Here is a 23745-nt window from a genome sequence, read left to right as displayed (position 1 = left end):
GCTAAAAGCCAAACTGAGGTGAAAGCAGAATATGGATATATTACTTACAGCCCATTTTGACCAGAATGGAAAAACATATTCCTTGATCTTCCCATTTTGCCTTCTCTCTACCTGTCCTTTTTACTTCATCACCCCATCAGAAGATCCACAGTGAAAGAGTCCCCAGCAGCAGGATTTGAATGGTTTTTGCTTATGTAGCTGTGGCAGGACACCTCTATTGGACTGAAGTGCGTTCTGAGCTTTTCAAGCGGAGAAAGAATCTGATAATTTCCAAGGGTTATTCATTTGTATTATGCTTTCACATTTAGATCCCTTCTTCTGAGTTCTTATTGGCTGCAACTAAAAGGAACAGAGAAAGGAAAACTAAGAGGTAGCTGGGGATGCAGCTAGTATATACAACATGTAGTTGATAGAATACAATGCAATGGCTGGAAGTTGAAGCTAGACAAATTGAGAGTGGAAATAAGGTGGACATTTTTAACTGTGAGAATAATTAACCATTGGAACAACTTATCACTGACAATTTTTAAATCAAGATTTGGATGTTTTTCTAAAAGTTCTACTCTAGGAATTATTTTGAGGAAGTCTGTGGCCTTTGTTATACAGGACATCAGACTAGATGGTCACAATGGCCCCTTCTGGCCTTGGAATCTATGAATCCTCAGCTGGTGTACATCAGCATTGCCCTACTGAACTCACTGGAGCTAGTTTATACCACTGACAAGTTGTTCTGTAAGCCTCATATTTTAACATGGACAGGAGACATCTGTAAGTGAGAAATACACTTAGCAGTATTTGTTTGCAGAAATGGAATCCCTGGTTGTGTATATCATGCTCACACACACACACTGGTACCATACAAATGCTTTTCTTATGACTTTTTTTACTTACTGTAGCAGTTTGTCACTCTCTGTCCACCTCAAAGATTAGATTTCTTCCTCTTTCAGTTGTTAAAGTAATGCATTGGGAAGAAGATAGTGATTGCAAAATAACATTCTATTCATTTACTTTCAGAACGGATTACAAAATCAAGCCAGATGTGCAATTTACTGACTCTATAAGCTTTCAGTTCCATAAACTTTACTGTTAAAAATAAGCCTTTGTTGGACTAAAGTAAACTGGCCAATATAACCTGGTTTTGTGGGCACTAATTTGGGATACCCAGCATGACTCACTAATACCTTTGTACTGGTGAGTAAAGAGTGATCCCAAGTTTACACTAAGAAAATCCTGATACCACTTCATATTCATGTATTCTCTATTTGGATGATGGCCATTATAGCAAAACATTTACAAACACCGATGACCAAATTATCAAGGCCTTGAGCAATTAGTAAACTATGCAAAATACAGGTGTGAAACTCAGCACTTCTGTACACAAGTAGGTACTTGCATGTGCAGATCAGGTTACTGCATATGCACTTCCCATTTCCCTCCACAATTACCCAAATTTCCACTCCAAAGTTTAGTACATGCAACAGGTGCCTGTGCATTAGACCCATCTCTTTGAAAACAGAACCATTTAGCCTTGCAATTCCATTGTTGCTTGGATGGGAAGTGGATAATTACTCATCTATGTTACAGATAGGGAAGTTGAGGCACTGGTCACACAGATTCAGTGGCAGAGGCAGAATTAAAATCTAGTAGCCTTGACATGCACTGTTCTGCTCTAGCAGTTAGGGATCAAATCCAGCTCAAAGAAAACAGAAAGATTCCCAATGAATTCAATAGAGGTTAAATTGGGCCAGGTCAAATATTTAGTGCTTATTGTCCTTTGATTACAAGCTGGTGCTTTTCACTGGAGGGATGTATTTTAAAAATACAATGTTTGCAAATAAGACGATTGATAGTTCAGAGGATCTGTTGTCATTTAAAAAAGATATTTTGCAGAAGTGAACTAGCAATTGAAACGGCAAAGAAGGGGATTCAGGTTGGCTTTGTAGTTCAGTGACATTCTTTGCTGTATGTAATGATGGGTTTGCAGCTTTTGTAGCACTCAGTTAACATTTATTCAATGCAGACGCACTCTGCTCAGGTGGGGCAATATGTTTTATTGCAGTTCATAAAAAAGCAATAAAAGACTTTAAAACCATCAGGCTGATCTTAAATGCATGAACCTAATAATCAGTATGATAAGCTATCATTTACATGAATAGGAAATTGAATGGGGATTTCATTTCCTAAGCCTTTGTTGCTCCTATTGAATTGAGTTGATGGTGCTATTCAGGCAAGCCAGCATGGTGTCTTGTTTACAAGAGAAGTTTGCAAAACAAAGAGAGTCATGGTCAAAACTCAATTCCATATATTTGCATGGGAGGCCCCTGGAGAAAAATGTATCCTGAAACGCCCTAATGGGATGGTTCACTTGGAAGTGATAAGTTGACAAAGAATGATTTCAGTGCTTACCAGACCTGTGGAGGGCAAGGAAAGAGGAAACTGGTCTTAAACTGAGTGGGCCTGATCAAACTTTCCTTGCAGGGGCAAAACTACCACTGACTGGGCTTAGTACTTCTATCAAAGTGCTGCTTGCCATAAGAAGGTGTTGTTGCACATTGGCCAAGATCAGCATTGGAGTAATCAGGCACAACTCGCATTGATTTCAGTGGGAATTGAAGGTTCTCTATACCTTCCCTACAGACAGACTATGCACTTCAGGTACACAATAAATCAGCTGAGCAGATCTCACAGCTGCACAGATTTTCATTTTTCCTTGTGAATGCAGACTATGGAGTCACTCTTCTGGATTTATACTAGTACAACTGAAAGCATAGTTGGGCTCAATGCTTTTAAAGCAGCCTTTGCCATGCCTAAGACTTTTCACAGCTCATTTGCTAAATTACAGATTATAAAAATAAGTAACTGCAATTGCGGGGCTGTGTTAATTTTAGAAGCTTAAACATCAGTCAGTAATGACTGCTTTCCATTGGCCTACGGCAAATGACTTTATGGTGCACGGAGGAGATTTATCCACATGCGTATGTTAAAAACTCCTGGGAATCTTCTCACATAGAAAGAAGAGAAGAGGCCTAACACAGAAACTAAATACATTCAAAACACTGCTGTCATTCATGCTGTAACAGAAATGCCACCCAGTAAGAAAAGGCTTTTACAACTCCTAAAGGAGATAAGAAACACCGGCCAGTATAGCAATAAGAAGCTGCTTTTGGAAGTGCAGAATTTCCCAACCTGACAATCAGTACAGGTTCTGGAAATGCCACAGAACATAACTGTCTCCTTACTAAGGAAATGACAGTTTAGGCATTGACTATAAATGTGATTGCAAAGAAGGATGGGTAGTTTGGAAAATCCTTTTCCAAAGTCAAAAGAATTTAAAGCTAAATTAGGCCTTAGCACACACAAATTCCACTTCAAGAGTTTGCCTCATGTGAGCAACTGCTCACCCATGAGAGTAAGGGGTTCACAATCTGAGCCCAAGTTTCCTCTGCAGAATGTTTATTTCTGATTATATGTAAGGAATTAAAAAAAAAATACAACTCCCACCTCAGGTTTCAAATGTGAGGTTGATTTTTGAAAAGAAGATAAACAGGAAAAAAACCCTTAAATCAAGCAAATCTGATATGGAGTCAGAGAGAGACAATAAAAGTCATACCCATTTTTACTGTCAGGTTTCAGAGTAGTGTCACACGGTAAGCTAAGGGTGAGCAAACCAGTTTTCTCCATCGCTAGCTATGGTTCGGGCACATTTTAAGATAATTTGAGGAGGGAAATAGAACACAGGACAAGACTATGTAAACATATCTTTCTAACAGGTCATGCAAACTATTTCATACAATAGCATCACCTCTCTTCATCTGTGAAACATGCCTGTGAAGTAAAACTGAAGAGAATTCTTGGTCCTTCAGTGTTATCATTAGAGTATCATTTGCCCATTTGTCTGTAACAATGCCTCACCTCTGGTTGGGAAGACCAACAAAAGGCTCTCCCCTGAGCTAAGAGCAGGAGGTAATAACACAAGAATTTGGCAGGCATCCTCTCTAGGAGACTCCGTATCAATCATGTTGCTGACACACCAAGCCCCCAGCGAAGGGATCTCAAGTTGAGAGCTTTCTGGGCTACCCGAGGCAATGGTGGGCCTTGCTGAAACAGAGAAGTGCACGAACCTTTACCTCGAATCAACTACCTATTTCCTGCTATGCTCCAGTCCTTACATATGACATTGCTACCTCAGTTTGAGAGCCAAGTGCATTTTATTAAAACACAACATAGCAAGTAATGGAAAATGGCATAGAAAGGAAAAATCTTTGTGGTTAATTTCCCCCTGCTCTGTATTGTCCTTGTCATTCAAGCCTTCACTTTAATAAGTTAGTAGACGAGATTGAGCTTCTGTTGCCAGAGTTGCCACTTACTGTGTAACCTTGGACATGTCACCTAAAAGTGAACTACAAAGGAAAAACAATAAAAATTGTTTGCTTCTGCTCTTAGGATGTGCCAAGAGTTTGTTTTTTTTCCCAAAAGAAAACATCCAACATGTTTTCTGCTCATGTTTTACAATAGAAAGCTCAGAGGAAGTGGAGATTCAAGGGCTTGGAATTTCCAGAGGACACTCGATTGCTGGGAATGGTCATGGAAAACTGCAGTTTATCCTCCAGAGTGAGATGACTTATCTTAACCTGACTGCTCTGGTTAAGCAAGTTCAATAAAGCCTCCTGTGTCTGCCTCTAGATAGGATCAGCTGTTCAAATGTAAGACGGAAAAGTAATTTGGTTTGCTTACTCTGCTCCTGTCATATCTGTCAGTTTAATCAGTTCATTAACAATGTGATGACCTGCTTAGGCCTCTAGTCCCTAGAGGGTATGCAAGATTAGTAGCTACTTTATTGGGGGGAAGAAGGTGCTACTAAATGGTCCTAAGAATTAAATTTCTCCTCTAGTCTTAGGTGAGAAATATGGGTTAGCAAATACCCATCTAATTCTCTCCTTTCCTCACAGATGCTGAAGTAAAGTCATAAGCTTTGAGTAATGACTCCATCTGTGGAACTTAGTTCACTCAGAAGGCTATGATCTCTGCCTCCTACACTGGTTGATATAAAAGCAAGTAGGGAAGAGGCTTTGCTTGAAGTTGTTGCCATCTTAGAGGGCATGTTCAAGGCTCACTGTAGTCTACATAGGCTATTCTTAAAGATAAGAAATCACTTATCAGCCAAGGTGGGCTGATGAGCAGCCATGCACTCCAATCTTGCTGGATCTGCAGTTCCAAGAATAGCCTTCATGCTATGTGGTAGGAAACAGATTGTATCATCCTCCTGCAAGAAATCCAGTTTAATTTTTGTTGAAAAATGTCTAAATGTAAGAGGTTAAACTCCTTGTTTTATAGATCTAGGCTTCCTGAGCTGTATTCCTGCATGTAGGTAGAGAAATAAATCTAAACAGGTAGTGTAACTATTTTGAGTTAATATAGAAAGATATATGTATCACCAGACTCTACATGGGGTATGTACGAGGATTAGTTCAGCTCTCCAATGTCAGGTTATAGTCATGCCTTAGCTTCCTCTCAACTTCGGGTAGCTGGGCTTCAGCGAGTTGGTGATTTGGTGCTTACCCCACCCACCAAACGAATAAGAATCTGGCGCAAATAAAAATCTAAGTCAAAATCCAAATGAAACTGCAAAGTCCTTCGAACCTTTCCCTTTTGCTGGGTCACAGTCCTCCTTTGAAGGTCTGTCCATCTTCTCACCTCTCCAAGGTGTAACAATATCTTACCTCCTAGGACTCCCAACTTCTTTTCCACATCCTGCCCCCTTGGTTGTAGAGATATTTGCACTACTAGGTGGCACTGTGGAGAGCTTTGGCCCTTCCATTACTCCAGGATCCAGCCTTGGAACTTGAAAACACTGGTCAGATGTCTGTCCTCAAACTCCAGACTGTACGGTTTCCCAGGGCCACATGCTAGGACACCTTGCTTTTAAGTCTCCTAGGCCTTCTCCCAGTCTTCTTCTTTGGGCCATCTTAGAGTTTGCCAGGTTCTCCCTACTCTTTCTGAGTTTCTCACTATTCTGAGCCAAAGGCAGCTTTTATATAGCTTGACATTTTCTCCAAGCCGGACTCGCTTCCAATCTGCAGTCACATGACCTTCCAAGGACTACAATTTCCAGAAAACCAGTCTTTAAGAGGCTGGTACTTGGAACCTGCATGTGCTAGACCCAGCCCTGCCCTTAAAGAGACAGCGCACAATGTGACAGTGAGCCATCCAGGAGTAGAAATTGGTAACTTCTGCTTTGTAGGTTACCATACATCTGAATTTTCCCAGACAAAGCCTCTATTTTGAGTTTCATTTCTGTTTGGGGAGGATTTTAAAAATAACAGGAAATGTCCTAGGTTTTTGTAGAGCATACAAGCTGCAGTTCAGAAAGAACCCTGATTGGTCCACTTCCTGATTGGTCGCTCCCCTACATCGGCAGCTGATTGGTTCATTCCCCTGCAAGCCACATCTCCTGGATCCCGCCCACCCAGGCTCCATCTCCCAGCCCTGGGGAGGGGGTTCCACAGGGAGTCGCTGACTTATGGCTGTCACTGCGTCCTGGGCTTGTGCCAGCTACCCTGCCACCGTGATGGGGAGCCACATTTCCCCCCCACCTCCATTGAGTACTCCCACTTCTGGTACCCCCTCCAGCACCCCAACTGGGCTCCCCCTCCTGCTTCTCTCCTCCCCGCCCCCAGCAGTGTTCTCTTTTTGGGAACCTGAAATATGGTAACCCTACCTTTCAGCAGCACTGAAGCAAGCTAAGAAAGAGCTGTTGCTCAGCAATGTCCAATCCAGTGAATAACCTATGGACTCTTGCCTCAGAACAAGTATCTAACCTCTATTGGTCTTTCCTTCCACAAACTCCCAAGGGATCAGTTATATCTTAGAAAAATGGGAGTGCATGCTAGTCATTACAGAAGGAGTTGGCACTAACATTTGCCATTATTGGACTGAAGAAGCATCTGAAAGCTCAGAAAAGAAAAACTGAAATGATATATCCATAATAAACAAATCCTTGAATGACTGAAGCATCTTATTTCTTGCTAGGGTTATAAAAAATTAGCACCATCAGCTGCTTCAAACCTTAAAGAGTAGGACTCCTATATAGAGCTGTGTGAATTACTGATTTTTCAGTTTCGTGGCTACACTAAGAAACCAGGGGGGAAAAAATCGACTTATTTATACTGGTATTGTTAACTCTCATGATATTTGGTTTTCTTCTTAAAGTCCCAGATCCTGGAGTCATAGGATTACGGGAGAAACTCAGCTTTCATTAAAAAAAAAAAAAAGTTAATTTCTAGATCCCCATGGTTGTAGAGAAAAGCTTGAAAATGTGACCCCCTAAAGACTCAAAAGACAAGTAAAAGGCACCCATTTTTAAAAAAATATTATCTATTTTTAAGCCCCTCTCATGATTTTTTGGGCCTGACTTGTGGTTTCTGAAAGCTTTTAGTTGGCATGACTGCAGTATTCTCCAGTGAAAGGTGGAGAGAAGAACAAGTGGCCTGTGTTAAATAGTCACACTGTTCTAGTATGTCCACAACATATCAAAGTTCAGATATTTGAAAATTAATCTTGCTACTCCAGTAGATAGAAGAAAATACCTAACAGGAGGGCATCTTATCTTGATGCAATATTCTGTGAACGTGGACAACTCATTTTTTATTCAAAAAAAGCCCCCTCCTGCCATGGGAGCACTAAAGCCGTATGTAACATTGCTCATCTGGCTGGTATGGATCAAGCATAGCAGAATTGCAAAAAAGTTTCAGAACTGTTATGTTCAATCCATGCCAGCCAGGCAAACTATGAACTGATGGAGTGCTTGTATAGAAAGCCTAAAGGAAAAGGTGCGACTACAATATTCTAAATCAGCTTCCTTCCTTGAGTAAAGGCAGTAGAGGAGGAGAATCGGCCTGTCACACTTTGAACTGTGTGGTTCATATCCCATTCTTGGTAAAACTCCCTAGCTGTAGAATAAATTAATTTTACTGTAAAAATATAGAGATAATATGGAAAAATCAGAACTCAAGGTATACCTTTAACATAACTAAGGTAAAGCAATTCAAGAACTTTCTCACTAAAGGTAAGATTAAATTTTAACGCTTCTTCCTACTAGAACATGCTGCAACAAAAACTGGAGATGGAATAAACTATGGATCTCTATCAGAAATACACCTACCTGTGGCTTTTAATTAGAAATCTTAGGATTTTCATTTGTAACGGCTGTGCCATTAGCTGCCAGTTACTGAAATCTGCCTTGAACTTCTTTCCTCCAAAGCATGATGACAGGTTTCAGAGTAGCAGCCGTGTTAGTCTGTATCCGCAAAAAGAAAAGGAGGACTTGTGGCACCTTAGAGACTAACAAATTTATTTGAGCACAAGCTTTCGTGAGCTACAGCTCACTTCATCCGATGAAATATGCTCAAATAAATTTGTTAGTCTCTAAGGTGCCACAAGTCCTCCTTTTCTTTTTCCTCCAAAGAGTATCTTGACTAGAAACCCAGACACAAATGAATCAGATTATTTCAAAATAATTTTGCCACTTGTCATTGCTGATCAAACCACTGTGCTGAAATTGCAGGCATGCATACATGGTTCTTGGAGTGCATCTAGTCACTTTACATTATGTTGAAGTATAAGCAGATGCTGTAAGCAAGACCTGATTTCACAAAGTACAGGTCAAAAGTGTCTTTTGGAAACAGCCACATAAGTAACTCATTAGAAACAACTGAATTACTTTGGATGTACAGCGGTGTAAATAAGAACTTGGTTCTCTATGGGTAGGTTAAACCAAGGCAGAGAGGGAAAATGTCACTAAAAGTATGATGTCATTTATCACCCAGCACAATAAGTTGCAGCATGTGATTCTATGTTTATTAATTTAATGGGAATAGATCCTAAAACAAATAATTACTAATAATTCAACTTATCCAATGATTACTAGTCAATTTGTAGTTGGTTATAACACTAACATTTATTTCACGTAATATTAATCACAAATACACTTAAAATGATACTAATAAGCATCTTAAGTTGATAGTGTTTAAAAAAATCTCCACTGGACTTTCATCCTTAAGGTTCTTCCACAGTCATCCACTGCTGTAGCCTAGGTTTATTGGGATTATGTTCTATCAACCAATCAGCAAACCAAATCTACAGGATGAAAAGAACATCTTCTATAACTATATAAAGAAAACATGAAAAACCATTTCACTCCCATAAAAACTAACCCTTTTTATTAAAGACACTATCTTGATACAGACACTACTAAAGACACCCTTTGTTTGAGACACTATTAAAGTATGCAAAACTGTACAGCCCTGTTTATAGTAAGCCATAAACTCTATTTACCAAGTTTGCCTTTTTAATCTATTCATACTACATATTGCTCTTCAGTCTTGAGCTGCTTAAAATGAATTTTAGACTTTTCATGTCAGGGACTTTCTCTATATAAGTGTTTGCACAGGGGCATTTTAGCCCTACCTCAGTACAAATAAAAAGTATGAGGATTCTATTTTGAAAATAGAATATGCACTCAAATGCTTACAGAAAAGTATTATTAAATTATGTCAGTTCTATCAACACTGCCAGCTACTTCAACACATTGAGCCCTTCATACAAAGTCAGTGTTACAACTTTCCACACCGCAATCATGTTTGAGTACCTTACAGTAACCCTTACAGGCAGGAAATGGACCCCTTGAGAAGTCAACAAATGTGATGTTCTGGTACTTTTTGAAAACCCAACACATTGTGTAAATTTTCTAGCAAACTGTAATGGTATCTAAGCACAGATGTGAAAGGCAGGAATGCCTGAGTTCTAATTCCATTTGCTAATGACTCACTCTGGCCTTAGGCAAATTACTTACCCTCTCTGCCTTGATTTCTCCATTTGTAAAATGGAGTTTATCACACATACTTGCATACTTCATAGGGCTGTTGAACACTAATTAGTGGATGTCAAGTGTTAAGTACTAGTAAACTGCTTACAGTACTGTGAAGGGAGAGGAGAACTGATAGAGTAGTAGAAGGGAAATGGAAGCAGGGATTAGTATCAGATATGAACACAATGCTTTGTCAAGGGTTACAGAGAGGTAGACTTTAAATAAAATAATCCTAGGAGGTTACAGGGAAGAATCTAAGGGACTAGGGCATTGAGCAGATCTGAACACTAAACACAAAACAGTTGAATTCATACACAGTGACAAAAAGTGGTGCAACTGGGAGGAAGAGGTTATAGGTTACTGCATTTTAGAGAAATGATTAAAACAATAAGAATATGTATTTCAGCAGAGAGTGAGTCAAGGCAAAGAGAACAGTGATAGCAAATGTACAGACAAGATGATGTAAGAGTAAAAAGTTAGCATAGTTAAGTGGCAAGGAAGACTTCTAAATTTTTCAGCTTCGGAGAAAATTAAAGTTTTTATGTCCTGCACCAACGTTCATACAGTCATATGGGAGTCTTTCTATTCACTTCAATGGGCTTTGGATAAGACGCTTATTTAAGGAGATTAATGATGACAGAAGGTCAAGAGGTTTAGTCAGTGACGTGGGCCTTTATACCGAATTCATTGCAGCAGTATAGATGACTGGAAAGGGGTCATAAGAAAACAGTTGGACACCTGTAGATGGTTTCACTGGAGAACTACTCAGGGGTCAAAGTTTATGTTAACTAGGGTGAACGTGATCACATGACCAAGAGAGTCCCAACCTAAGATAAGCAGTTAATTTGATATTACTAATCGTAGCACATATAGCAGAAGTTAAAATACAGAAATCTTTTTTGAGGGATCCTGCATGCATATATATATATATAATTTTTTTTTGTCTAAAAAGCTGCCAAAGCTTCACTGCATTAGCAAACTGTCACAAAGCATTTAATCTTACTCATGCCCACTGGTACCCAGTACTGGTTTCTCCCAGCTAAATTAGGTAGAGAGGCAGATATTTGACATCAGTGTACCTTAGCTGGCCCTTGATTTCTACAAAGGGAGGTAAAGCAGCTTTCCGTGAAATATTATCAGGAGCCATGAACATCACCATAAAGCAAACATAATACAAGGGAAGAATTTTGTACGACAGAGTACAAACCAATGGATCTGCTGGTTTCTGCTTACAAAGCTCGGTGAGCCCAGCTAGTAGTGTAGGATTGACATAGAGGTTCAGGTAATCCTTTGCAGCTTGTCCAACTGGAATTGGCTCAATAATCACTGGAAAGAATAGCCATGTGCGTTGAATTATTGCAAAGCAATTTGCTTATAATGTTAAAAAATTACTTTCCTTCAAATGTTTAATATACCGTGGTTATATTTTCCTTGTAACTGATAATACTTAACCCTTTGTATGGCTTCTCTGCAAGCCATACACCATGACACAGTGCTACTGAGGTGTGTTGCCCCCAAAGCAATTCTAAGATGGATGGAGCTCCTGGATATTGTATCTTGGTGATCATACACTGGCAGTGGTTGGTCCAGGGGAAAAAAAGCACCCTTATAGATGATTGGGGGAGAGGAAGAAATAAGACAAATTTAGGACCCACCCACTTCACTGGATATTTATTGGGCAAAGGAGAGCCCATTGGGGGCTACTTCTTCAGTGCCCCACTACCGCTGTGGAGCTGGCTTGTCACCCTGGAGGACCTATATCAGATATTGCATTTTTATTGTGGGGCAAGGGACAGAGATAGAATGGTTTACATGGGATTCTGAAGAGGGAAAATGCATGATCTCCAGGGGAAGAAAGACTAACATTCATACTAAAGAAAGACCTGCGACAGGATTTGAGACAGGTTTTCAAGTGGTTTGAATTCTGTTTAAACATAGTTCCAACTAAAATGGTTTTAAACTCAGGACCACATGCTACTCCTATTTGGTTTTCTGGTGTAGTGGATAGGAAACTCCATGAGTATCTAATCACAGATTTTGCTTAGAATCACTCCTTTGAGGATTGTATCATCCTTCCCCTTAACATATGGAACAAGCAAAGGGCTCTGTCCCACAGCTCACAGGTGCCTTTGTCCACGCCAATTGGAACTTGGCTCCTGAACTGTACTGCCATGTGACCCTCCACCAGTGGATGAGCATGAATCCCCTACCCCAGTCTCAGAAGAGGGAATTCAACCATTTCAGATCAACAGTAACTCCAGGGCAGATTTTCACTTGGAAAGCCGCTCTGCTCCCAGTGAAACATGCTGATATGAAGTAGCTCCACGGTTCCTCCCATTCCCTGAATTTGCCTGCCCCAATTCAAATGTCATAGAGGGGCATTTGCAGTATCTGTGGGGCAGAAGGGAAATTAATTCCCAACCACTGTGATTTGGGTAGCTCTTCAAATAGATTTTGCTATTTTCTGCTCCACATGGCATAGCAGCTCAGCCATAGTTTAGTTAGTCAATGAAAATGGGACCAAACTGTTCTAAAACATTTTTCAACCCTCCTTTACGAGCCTATGTTCTATACTGAATGTTTGGCTACAGACAGGTAGGAATAGGGCAGGAGCCATACACTCCTAAAGACGACTTGCAGTTTACAGGCAAATAAATGCTAACTCTGTACCTTCAGGAAACATGAACTGAATTTCTCTTTCTGCTGAGGAAAATCTGATACTGCCATGAACTGCATTCCTCAGATCATCTGTTCCATAGATTGCTCTTAAACTAAAAGCAACAGAGAAAAGTGTTCGGATGGCTTTCTCACTCAGATTGCAATAAATGAGGTCCAATTAACAAAATCTTTCCAGTTAACAAAATCTTTTGTTTCTTTTTTGTGCCATAATTTCAAAATGAAAAAGGTTGGCCCAAACCTTTATTAATTCTCTACAGTAAGGGTGAAATCCTCACCCTAGTGAAGTCAACCCTTCACTTCAACGAGGCTAGAATTTGACCCTAAATCTATTCTTCAGTAAGTTACCTGTCAGGGTGCGTTTCCTTAGCTCTTATGCTATTTGATGGTCCAATCAACTCTTTCCAGTATGCGATAGCATGATGTCTGGCAAGAACCATAGCAACTAAAGGCCCAGAACTCATATATGCTGTTAAGTTAGGAAAAAACATTTTGCCATATTGATCTGCATAAAAGTTGCTGCATTGCTCTGGGCTTAGTTGGAGCTTTCGCTTCTAAAAAACAAAGAAAAGGAAAAAGTAAGCTTCTATTTTAAGCATATATTGTATTATTCATGGATGAACACCACCAAGATTTACATAAAAATGCTATATTGCATAATTTATATTTTCCAGCACTTGTAATGAATTATAACTCTCCAATTTCCTACATTAAGCTATTTATCAGCAGCCATTATGTCTTCTTTAGAACGTGCTGAAATGAGACAAAATGGTATTGTGATCTCATGTTTGTGTCTTGGTAGCTTCCACATAAAATCTGAGCAACGTACAAGTAAAACATTTTTTCTGACCGCCAACCCTGCAAGCTCAACTGGGCTCTGAAAGACAAGTTATATTCTTTCTTTCTGTCTCAAGTAATAATAAATATTCCACAAATTGAAGTGTCAATTTCTGTTGATGATGTACAACTGGGAAAATAATCCAGCTCACTCTCCCACAGCTGTATTGGTTCTGCAGTGCTTACAGGAGTAAAGAGCAGTAAAAACTTAATTTACTGACAGAAAGTAAGCAGACACAAATCAGAATACACACAAGATGTCATTTTAGTCAATTTTCTAACCATAAACATGCTATAGCATTTTTTAAATTGATGTTTGACCTAATGCATTATTCTAATTAGACTGTATACAAGAAACTGAATGCATTATCAGTGGTCTGTGGTTTAGTTATTCAGCTCAGCAATACTATTTTGCACTTTTATGCAATCTTCTCTTCATCCTAGACCACTACCTATGGAACTGTTCGATCTTTCATTCAAAGTATATATATTTGTATATTCTCCAGAATAACTAACTAGCTTGCAAATAGCAAGGATTAAGGCAATTATCAGTGGCAGATTATTAGTGGGGACTGAGTAAGCATACAACATTCACTAAAGAAAGCAAGCAAAAGAAATTAAAGGAAAATTTGTGCTCTTTGAGCCCAACCCTCTGACACTGGAGCACCTTCAGTTACTATTGACTTTAATGTTGAGATCACTGGGTACCTCACAGGAAGCTCTAAGCACGCTATGTTACCAGGCCTCAGATTTTATCTTTGTGAATTTGATACATTACATGTAAAGCAAATAAAATGTTTTTTTGGGGGGGGAACTTTGCTGATGTACTAAAAATGATACAGAAAATTATGATTTTGAAAAAAAAATGAAGGTAAAGTTTTCTAGTCCTTACTCCATTAAAGCTTCATATACAATTCCATAGCAAATATACTATACTTGACACCTACTATTTTAGTAGCTGGAATTTAATGGGCTGAGAAGGAACATTTCAACTGAGATGAATACAAGGGTTTTACTTGTCTATCAAGCTGTTTCTGAGCAGCTCAACTTGCTCCACTTAGGTTTCTGAACTGCCACCTCTAAAAGACAAAATAATTCAACACAGCTGTACAATGGTGACATCTAGTGGCCAGTTCCTAAAATCCAATGAACAGTAATTACTTTAAGCCAGTGATACCCAACCTTTACAGCCTGAGAGCTGCACATATTAATTCAGAGGTCAAGGGACCACAAGCCATACTTTGGGGTACATCTTTGCTCCACTTTGCTTCTTCTGCAGTGAAAAAGGAGCAAATGCACCCTACAAGTCTGCTACTGTGAATTCCTGCTGGTATAGAAGTGGCACTGCCAACTCTTATAGCTCCCTCCCCACAGCTCCCGGAACATCCTTGCTAGACATTTCTCTAGGCTCAGCCACAGCCAGTTAATCTTCTTTCCAACTCCCACTGGGCCTCCAATGGCCTGGCAGGGAAGCAGGCAATGGAAGAGCCTGAGCTACTCTCTCCTCTCTCTCTTGAGGGGCCAGGTGTTTGGCAGCTGTGGCAGTAAAGAGATAAACACTGCTCAGAATGCTCCGGGTTCACATCAGAGCTGCTCCTGAGGCTGCAAGGGAAGGTGGTGCCTCCACTTCCATCTTGAAGTGACAGGGCTAATTCGCTTTTGTTCTATAATGAGAGAGAGTTTAAAAACTGCAGTGACTGGGAAACCAATTGCAAATCAATGACTTGCAATGAACTTAGCAAATGCACACAGCAGAAAAGACTTGGTGGGGTTCTGCTGTATTCTTAGAAAAGTGATTCAGTTTAAAATTTTAAATTGTTGCTTGACATTTGCATGTATCTGCTCCCTCTATGTTGTCAAAGTCCCGGGTACAGAGTTTATTGACAAAAATCAATGTTTTCCCTGCTGCCAGCAATGCAGAGTCAATGTTTCTATGGAAGCTGCATTCTGTTCCACCTCTTGCAGCAGCAGCAGAATTACCAGCTCATTTGTACGAATAGAATCTTTCCTTCTGGTGATGGTGGCTGTTGATATATAAAGTATCTGAAAATCAATTAGTATTCTATGTTTTATTTACAGTGCTGGCAGTTAGAAAAATCTTGTTCTGACTTGTAAACAGTGGTGCTGAAACTATGAGTGCTGGGGGTACTGCCGCACCCCTGGGCTTGAAGTAGTAATAAACACCAAATACATGGTTTCTATAGTTTTCATGATCAGCATAAAAATTGTTCCAGCATCCCCCCTTGTAAACTAAGCCATTTTATATGGAACTCCCAGATATAATAAATACGGAACCTCAGGATGCTATTGTCTATAGAACCCACTGAGACAATAACTATGGAACAGCAAGATGCTATTTTTGAAATCACTTTTCTTAGGCATGAGGCAATTCTCCAAAAAGGCCCATATTTTTTTAATTTAACGTACCCGCCCCTGCACATCATACCTCATTTGAAAGCTTATTTTATGTGTGTTTAGCTGAAGCATGATGTTGAGCTGTCAAGTGGTGTCATAAGCTTGTAGGAAAGCTTTCAGAGTAACAGCCGTGTTAGTCTGTATTCGCAAAAAGAAAAGGAGGACTTGTGGCACCTTAGAGACTAACCAATTTATTTGAGCATGAGCTTTCGTGCTCACGAAAGCTCATGCTCAAATAAATTGGTTAGTCTCTAAGGTGCCACAAGTCCTCCTTTTCTTTTTGTAGGAAAGCTGAAACTATAGTACTCAAAATGAGGAAGTGTCATTTTTTGCACAGTTCTAGAAATACAACAACATGACTATGACTATAGTTTTTACTGTTTCAGTTAATTTCAACACCTTAATGTGGTGTTTATAGGTCACAGCTACCAAATGACAATGCATTAAAAGATTTGTATTGGTTTTGCATGGGCAAATTTCCCCCCCAGAAATGATTAAGCTGTTTAGCATTTGGCAAAGACAGCGAATATCAACATTTTGCAATATATTAACATGAAATATTTTCACATTGCATATTCTTAATTGTCAAAGTGTCACAAGTGATTATAATAGTTTTCTATTTTTTCAGTTGAAATTGGCTGACCAGATCAGTCTAACACTGAAGGCTGTTCACCAGTAACACTAGATTACGTGCCCATAATTTGTGCTGCACAGTGAGTAGATATAAATATATGAATTCCTAAAGGGATGTTTCTTCATTTGTAAGCTTTTGTACATATAATATAGCATCTAGTCTGCCTCACAGAAAGTTTTAATTTATAATTGCCTATGCATGCAGTATTAGCCTTTGAAATATTCTAGAAACTAGCTTTTGAATTCAGTGACACTTATGCACAGATTAGTATTAGTGTTAGAGATGACAATACACAACTTATTATGAATATGCAAAAGCTAAGAGAGAAAGAAGTGGCCTAACAAGAAGTAGTGAAGACAAAGTCCACAAACAGTCCTTGCTTCTGTACTGAAGAGGGATGAGGAGCATGTGACAGATCTCACCAACCATGTCATCAACAATATGACAAAAACTCATTTGACCCTGAATCACATTCAGAGATGCTTATCAACATATCTACTAGATTGCATGTAACAGATGTACAAGATTCTCTACTGAAAATAGCAGATGTTGGTGGAGAACAAATGGAGAGATTTGCAAGAAGTGTACTTGAGACACATAGCCTCTTCAGCCCAGTCAAGAAATCTGGCGTCAAAACATTAGTTGAAATGCGTAGGTGCCGACTCCATGGGTGCTCCAGGACTGGAGCATCCACGGGGGAAAATTAGTGGGTGCCACTGGCAGCCAAGCTCCCCCCACCCCGTGCCCCATTCCTCCTCTGCCTCCTCCCCTGAGCGTGCCGTGTCGCCGATCCTCCACCTACCTCCCAGCGCTTGCTGCCTTGCCGCCGCCAAACAGCTGTTTGGCGGTGAACTTGGAGGGAGGGGGAGGAGCGGGAACATGGCACGCTCAGGGGAGGAGGCAGGAAAGAGGCAGGGCGGGGGATTTGGGGAAGGAGTTAGAATAGGGGCAGGGAGGGGGCAGAGTTGGGGCAGGGACTTTGGGGAAGGGGTTGGAATGGGGGCAGGGCAGGAGGGGGCAGGGCAGGGGTGGAGTCAGGGCAGGGTCGGAGTCAGGGCAGGGCCGGGGGCAGTGGGGAGATTGAACACCCACCGGCGGGAGCAGAAGTCAGCACCTATGCTGAAATGGCGTAGACCAAATGTAAGCCTGACAAGGGGGGGGGGGGGGGAGAGAGCGAGAGAATCACAGCAGCTATCAGTCCAGAATTTTTTTTCTGCACAGCCCTGTCCTTAGCAAGATGCAGAGATGATGTTTCAATGGCAAGTGTTCTTAGTATTCCAATAGGACCTAAGTCTATGTCCTTCTTCCATGCTCATGGAACTCTAAGAAGAACAGACTAAGCTTAATTAGGGCATCATCTGGAAACTCAAGCTGAAGAAATCCATGAGCTAAGAGCATGTAACAAAGAAATCAGTGTACATCAGAGATGACATGGTTTTCATACAAGGGATGGCTGGAGACAAATTCCACACATTCAGTGAATTGGCTGCTGAGTACCTGAGGCAGGTCCTAAAAGGATTTGACAAAGCTGATTCTGTAACTGAAGCCTTTGATATGGATATGACAACTGTAACTCTGCGAAAACTTCATAAAGAGAGAGCCAGGACAGGATCTAAGACTGGATGCAAGAAATACCAGGTGATTGGTGGATGGTGGAAAAAGTTTCAAAATGTGGCATACAAGCAATCACTTGTAAAATTCCTCTGTAAACATCTGGTTCAAAATGCACCTGAGAGTGTAGGAGCACCTCCAACTAAAACACTCCTTGCTGGAGGCTTTTCCAATGGCGAAGTAGCAAAGTCCGTGAAGAAGCTCAAGATTTGTACAGTACTGAAGAGAAAGTGGATACAAGGATGCTTCTGCATGATGTATGTACCAACATGGCTTTTGGATCTTTTGGCGTCAAAGAAACCATAGTAATTAGGTTACCTGATACAGATATTTTGGCCGTTGCTGGAACACAAAGATAACATGTAGATTGAAACAGGCACCATTACCAGCACACTGACAAGCACTGCTTCATACCTGTGCATGCAATTTGTGACGCACTCACTCCTGATTTCTGCAGCATCCTTCTTGCTGCACACACATTAGCAGGATATGACTCTGTCATCCCTATTTGGTATTGGCGAAAAAAATCTGTACCTAATACTGCCAAAACAAAGGGAGCTTACTGCTTCAGAGATCTTGTCAAACTGGCAGAAAGTGGTGGACAGCAAGGAAGCTGGTAGCACTGCTGTATGACCAGAGCAAGAAAGGAAAGGAGACCCCCAGAGACATGAGTTGTTTGTACCTCAATCTAGTCATCAAAAAGGACAAGTCACTGGCCAACTCCCACCAGGTGAGGACAGTTTTGAAGAACATGTCAAAAGAGCATCTTTGCAAACACAGATTTGGATGTCTTCACACATAGGTAAACCAGATATTGGATCACCATTGCAATATGGATGGAAATAGGTGGATGATGAACTGCTTCTTGCATTCTTCAAGGGCTCAATGGCATCTGAGCTTATACAAGATCTTATCTGTGCCAGTAAAAGAAGAGATCGCCGCATAATAATTGGCGTCTGTACTCAGAACAATCTTCCCTGCACAGAACGGTGTACTTGCTTATGTAACGAAGACTGTGATAATCCACGCCCTCTCGACAGAGATCACAATGATGAACAAGATGGATGATAATGATGTTGACTAGAAATGTCACCAGTGCTGTTACATTTCAATGATACCAGTACAAATGTATTAGATTTTGTTGAACCCTTTGGATTGTTGTCGTGATTCTTTGATGTCACAAAGAAATCCAATTTTAGGTCTTGAAATAATACATAGAGTCATTAGACTAACAGAAACGAATGCAAATATTTCATAGTGGCCATTTTAACAGGATGATGTTAATGTTATTGTTTATCCCCATTTCTATGGTAATGGTACCACGTGACAGCTCCACATCATACCTCATCTTAAAGTAGACATAAGCTTTCCAATGATATATGATGTGCATGTGTGTAGAAAGGGTACTTTAAGTCAACCAAATTGGTGGTGTTTGCATCTTGCTTATCAGTCATAAATAAACTTCAAATCAAAACCAACAGCGTGCAGAATCTTGTTTTATGTAAAGCATATTACCTGAACAATGGTGAATCCTGATCTGAGAATTATATCTTCTATTTCTTCTTCTTTGTCAATTACATCTGGTTTGATGAGGGCCAGAGTTCTTTCTACATAAATCTGAGGCTCAGGCATTAACGCTTGCATCTTTGCTTCAAGATTAAAATTTCAGTGCTTCTCCCTTACTGAAAACACAGTGTTTTATTATAATTACATTACTTTCTTGTTAGCTGAACATGCAATTGCATACCAGCATCTTTTGTTATATTACCTTTCTAAAATTTGACAGTTTACTCATATATAGGAGATAGAAAAGGAATCCCCCACACCCACAGAGGTTGCTCAGAAAGCAATACTATTACTGGGCCACCGCCTGCAAGACCTTTCTGCCAAAGAAGGCCTATGAGGAAGAGAGAAAGTCTGATACAGGTGTTATCTGATGCCCAAGTGTCTGCTCTGCATCTCTCAACAGTGGAAGCACTTGCTTGTTTGGCCCATGAAGTTGCTATAGATCAGTTGCTATATGGCTCTCAACTTCTTTATCATTGTGGGCTGCATATGTGGCCCACAATGTGTTACCTGGGCCGCAGAAGCTGGGTGGCAGGACAGCATCAGCCCTAGCCCTGACCCCGACCCAGGACCCTGTGTGGGGCCAGCTGGCTGCCCACCACGGTACCCCGTCATGCAAGGCTGGCCAGATGTTCTGGAGCCGAGCGGCAGCCCCAGACCCCAGAGCTTGCAGGGCTGCGTGGCTGCCCCGGACTCCTGACCCTGCAGGGCTGGGCAGCTGCCCCAGAGCTTGCAGGGCCGGGCAGCTGCCCCAAACCCTGAAGCTTGTGGGGCCACCGGGCAGCCCCAGACCCCTGACCCCAAGGGGCCGGGCAGCCCGGACCCCACTGCACCAGGCAGCCAGGAACCATGTGGGCTGGCCCTTCGGCACAGAGCTGAGCCGGGCCACAGCTAGTTGCTAATTGGGCTGCATGCAGCCTGCAGGTTGAGAATCGCTGCTATAGATCTTGTGGAGTGTGCCTTGATTCCTGCTGAGACTTCAGTAAGAGCATTCTTTGGTTCTTGCAGCTTGCAGAACCTAAGGTCAGGCTTGTTAATATGCTATCTGCATCAAGTTTTTCCCATTCCTCCCTGATCGATCCTCAAAAGAGAAATACAGGAGAATTGCTGCCTCGGGGGAAGATTTTGAGGAACAGTATTTGCTTTGAGGCTTATCCTTAGGATGGGTCTGGATTGTGATCACAACCTCTTTGCACATGGCCTCAAACTTCACAGGGGGAAAAAAAACCTTCCGGATTTTTTGTACTTTTTCTTTCCCTTTTTAGTTCTTTAGGGCTTTTCTCACTTTTTGGTCTACTTTAAGAGTATTACTGCCCGGCTGTAATCAGAGCACGATCTTTTGCAGCTTGCTTTGTGCACAGCCCAGAGCTCTCTAGAAACTTCTCCCTCTGAGTCCTTCCCTTCAGTGTCCCACTCCCCCAAGCTGCGGATGGGGTCTCATTGTCAAAGTTCCCTGGCTCTAATTGGGAGGGAAGGAGCTGGTTATGAGCCCTGCTTCTCTTCCTAAGGCGCTTAAGACCCATTTCAAGACTTGTGGAGGAGGACCAGTAGCCCTGCAAGGGTCTTAACTGTGTGACTCCAAGACTTACCTCCTCCTCTGGGTCATCTGGATAAAGTCCTCCTCCTCCTCCTCAGAGCCTCTCCCTGTTCTGCTCTGTGAGTTTTGCAGTGGAGTCATAGCTATTGGGGGGGGGGAAATAGGGGCCCCAACATGCCTGTCCAATTCAGAGTCCTGTGGGTTGGCTGGCTGGCAGCAAGCTGGACATAATATACCCTCTGCCAAGCCTGGAGAAGCTCCCTCACATACTGAGCACCTTTTGTGCTTTGCCCGGTACTTGCACAGCTGCTGTGCCATACATAAAAGAGGGCAGAGGACCTCAGCAGGGAAGTACTGCTGCAGAGGCTCCCCACAGCTGTGGCCTTGATGCTGCACAAACCCTAAACCACGCATAAGGTTTGGAACAAAGAAAAAAAGCTCGCTATTGCCTGAAAATGGTTAAAAAATAATAAAGACAAAAAAGATGAAGAGAAAACAAACTGCTCCTTGACTGCTGTGCCTCTGGTTAAGTGGGAGAAAAAGGAGTGGCCAGCAAACGCTATGCCGCAGCTTTGAACTGCCTTCGGAAACTGCAGCATGGAGGGGAGCACCCAGACGGAGCAGAATTGTGGGAGATGCAGGACTGCAGAAAGTGCTCAATCCTGCAACCCACAGCCACTCACATTGTCCCACTGAAGCCAAAGGCACTATTTACTTGAATGAGGGCTGGGACCCTTTTACTCTGATCTGGCCCAACTAAACTTCAACGTCTTTCTCACTTTGATTAGTAAATTATATTATCTTGAGCACTTAATTTAAACATAAGAGCATGGTACTGTACTATGTCAGGCCATTAATGAGCTCATAAGCTAAAAATATATGCAAGCACTTGTCCTAGGGTCCAATCCAGGACACCTGAAGTACTTGCCCTGGCTAACGTGTCATGGATGGGCACCACCAAACCACCAGAGAGAAATGAGAGGCTTATTCCCTGAAAATGGATTTTAACTGGTGAATACTTCATTCATGGGAGATACCTGAGCGGTATCCGTGTAGAAAAGAGCTGGTTCTCACTGTAAACCATTTCATTTCTTTAACGCCGGCATGTCACTGGAAGAGAAGTAAAACAAAAGGCCCGATCCTGCAGCTTCTAGCGCTCCACCTGCAGTCAGCAGGAATTGTGCGCGTGCAAGACACGCCGGATCGGACCCCCATCAGCATGGGAACCTACTGACACGGTGACATCCAGGCCTCAGGGCTGAGCTGGGGATCTGCCACGCGAGACCGACCCACGGACCCACCCCGCTCTCCTGCGGCTCTGAACCTGGGGGGAGGGGGACAGAATCTGCCCCGGGTGCCCCCAGGCAGTCGTGCAGCGCTGCCCACGGGCAAGGGCAGGGGATCGCTGGCTGGCCCCCGCAGCCAGCCCGCTCCCTAGGCTACCCCGGCCCTGCGAGCCCCTCTCCCCGCACGGAAGCCCGCAGACCCACGGTGGGTGAGCCCCCCCCCGCCATGGGGTCAGCGCCCCTGGGGAGCCCGGGGGTAGAGCGGGCCACGACCCCACACCCTGCCCTCGGCCCCCACACACCTTCCGCCCGGCCGCTCCTGCCCCGCCTACGGTTGCTAAGAGACCCGAGGCAGCCGCCGAAGGAGCCGCCCCCTACGGGGCCGGCCGAGGTCCGTGCCAAGCGCGCGTTCGGTGCCTCGGGGCCCGGCGCGCGGCGGGGGCCGACTGGGCGGAGAGCGTGGGCCGGCGTCTGGGGGACTGCGGCGCCCGCCGCTCCAGGCACGTCCTCGCTCGGGTTGTTCCCATAGCAACGCGTCAGGGCTGGTGGGGAGCGACTCCCTCCTTCCCCCCCCCCCCCTCCGCTTGCGCGTGGCTCTTCCTTCCTGCGCCTTTCTCTGGGTAAGAGCTCCCAGCCGCCCCGTGTGGACGTGCGGAATCCGGATTTGCCACAAACCCCTGCCGCCCTCTTACGAAAAGCACCGGGGGAGCTGCCGGAGTTCTGCTTAATTTATGCCAGGGCTGCGCCCCAGCACCTGCAGGCTTGGCTGTTTTCATAGCCCCGGCACCTCTTTCATTATAAATTAACCACCGCCTGGATGTCAAGCACTGACCAGCTGGCCATGTCCCCTGCTCAGTCAGACCCAGACACTCCGGAGGCTTTGTGGGTTTGAGGCGGTTTAGGTCTCTCTGTCTGGTGACAAAGGGTTTCGGTGTGTGTTTGTCATTGAGATTTAAGTTTTATGTCTCACTGTTTTGAAAGCTGGCTCATTTGAATTCTGCACTCGGGTCATACATACTATGAATTATTTATATACCACCTCTGAGCTGGAAGGATCCCCAAATGCTTTACTACTAACCATAAACCTGGTCCTGGAATTGCAGTTGAACGCAGACGGGCTAAAATCCATGAGAATTCCGCATGTGGAGCACTTCCTAGTTAATAACCTAAATATTTACAGCAGCTCTGCAATGCAGCCACCTCTGGGGAAAAGGATGGCAGTCAGGTGGCACACAACATAGAGGGTAGAGAAGGGAAATTTTGGCCAGTCTGAAGAATCCTATCCAGTGCACTTTTTGTAAGAGAAGAGGGCTTGCCA

At 42.6% G+C, this 23745-nt stretch overlaps 1 protein-coding gene across 5 annotated transcripts; it reads right to left on the bottom strand.

Annotated features, from left to right (window-relative positions):
- Positions 1-289: 289 nt before the first annotated feature.
- On the bottom strand, positions 290-22894 carry NME5 (NME/NM23 family member 5). 5 transcript variants are annotated; one of them, XM_074960385.1, is made up of 7 exons: positions 22730-22893; positions 22179-22303; positions 19554-19720; positions 12890-13095; positions 12536-12636; positions 11099-11191; positions 290-339 (listed from the first exon to the last, which is right to left on the bottom strand). In XM_074960385.1, the coding sequence occupies exons 3-7, from the start codon at positions 19680-19682 to the stop codon at positions 305-307; spliced, it is 564 nt and encodes a 187-aa protein (XP_074816486.1). In that variant the 5' UTR covers positions 19683-19720; positions 22179-22303; positions 22730-22893; the 3' UTR covers positions 290-304. The 5 variants fall into 5 exon arrangements, with proteins under 5 accessions (XP_074816486.1, XP_074816485.1, XP_074816484.1 ...); XM_074960383.1 differs by lacking the exon at positions 290-339 and adding an exon at positions 8979-9135 and having other exon boundaries at positions 11073-11191; positions 22179-22251; XM_074960382.1 differs by lacking the exon at positions 290-339 and adding an exon at positions 8980-9135 and having other exon boundaries at positions 11073-11191.
- Positions 22895-23745: the final 851 nt, after the last annotated feature.

This window comes from Natator depressus, chromosome 8, assembly GCF_965152275.1.
Source record: "Natator depressus isolate rNatDep1 chromosome 8, rNatDep2.hap1, whole genome shotgun sequence".
Classification (NCBI taxonomy): Eukaryota; Metazoa; Chordata; order Testudines; family Cheloniidae; genus Natator; species Natator depressus.
This window is presented reverse-complemented; position numbering and strand designations above follow the sequence as displayed.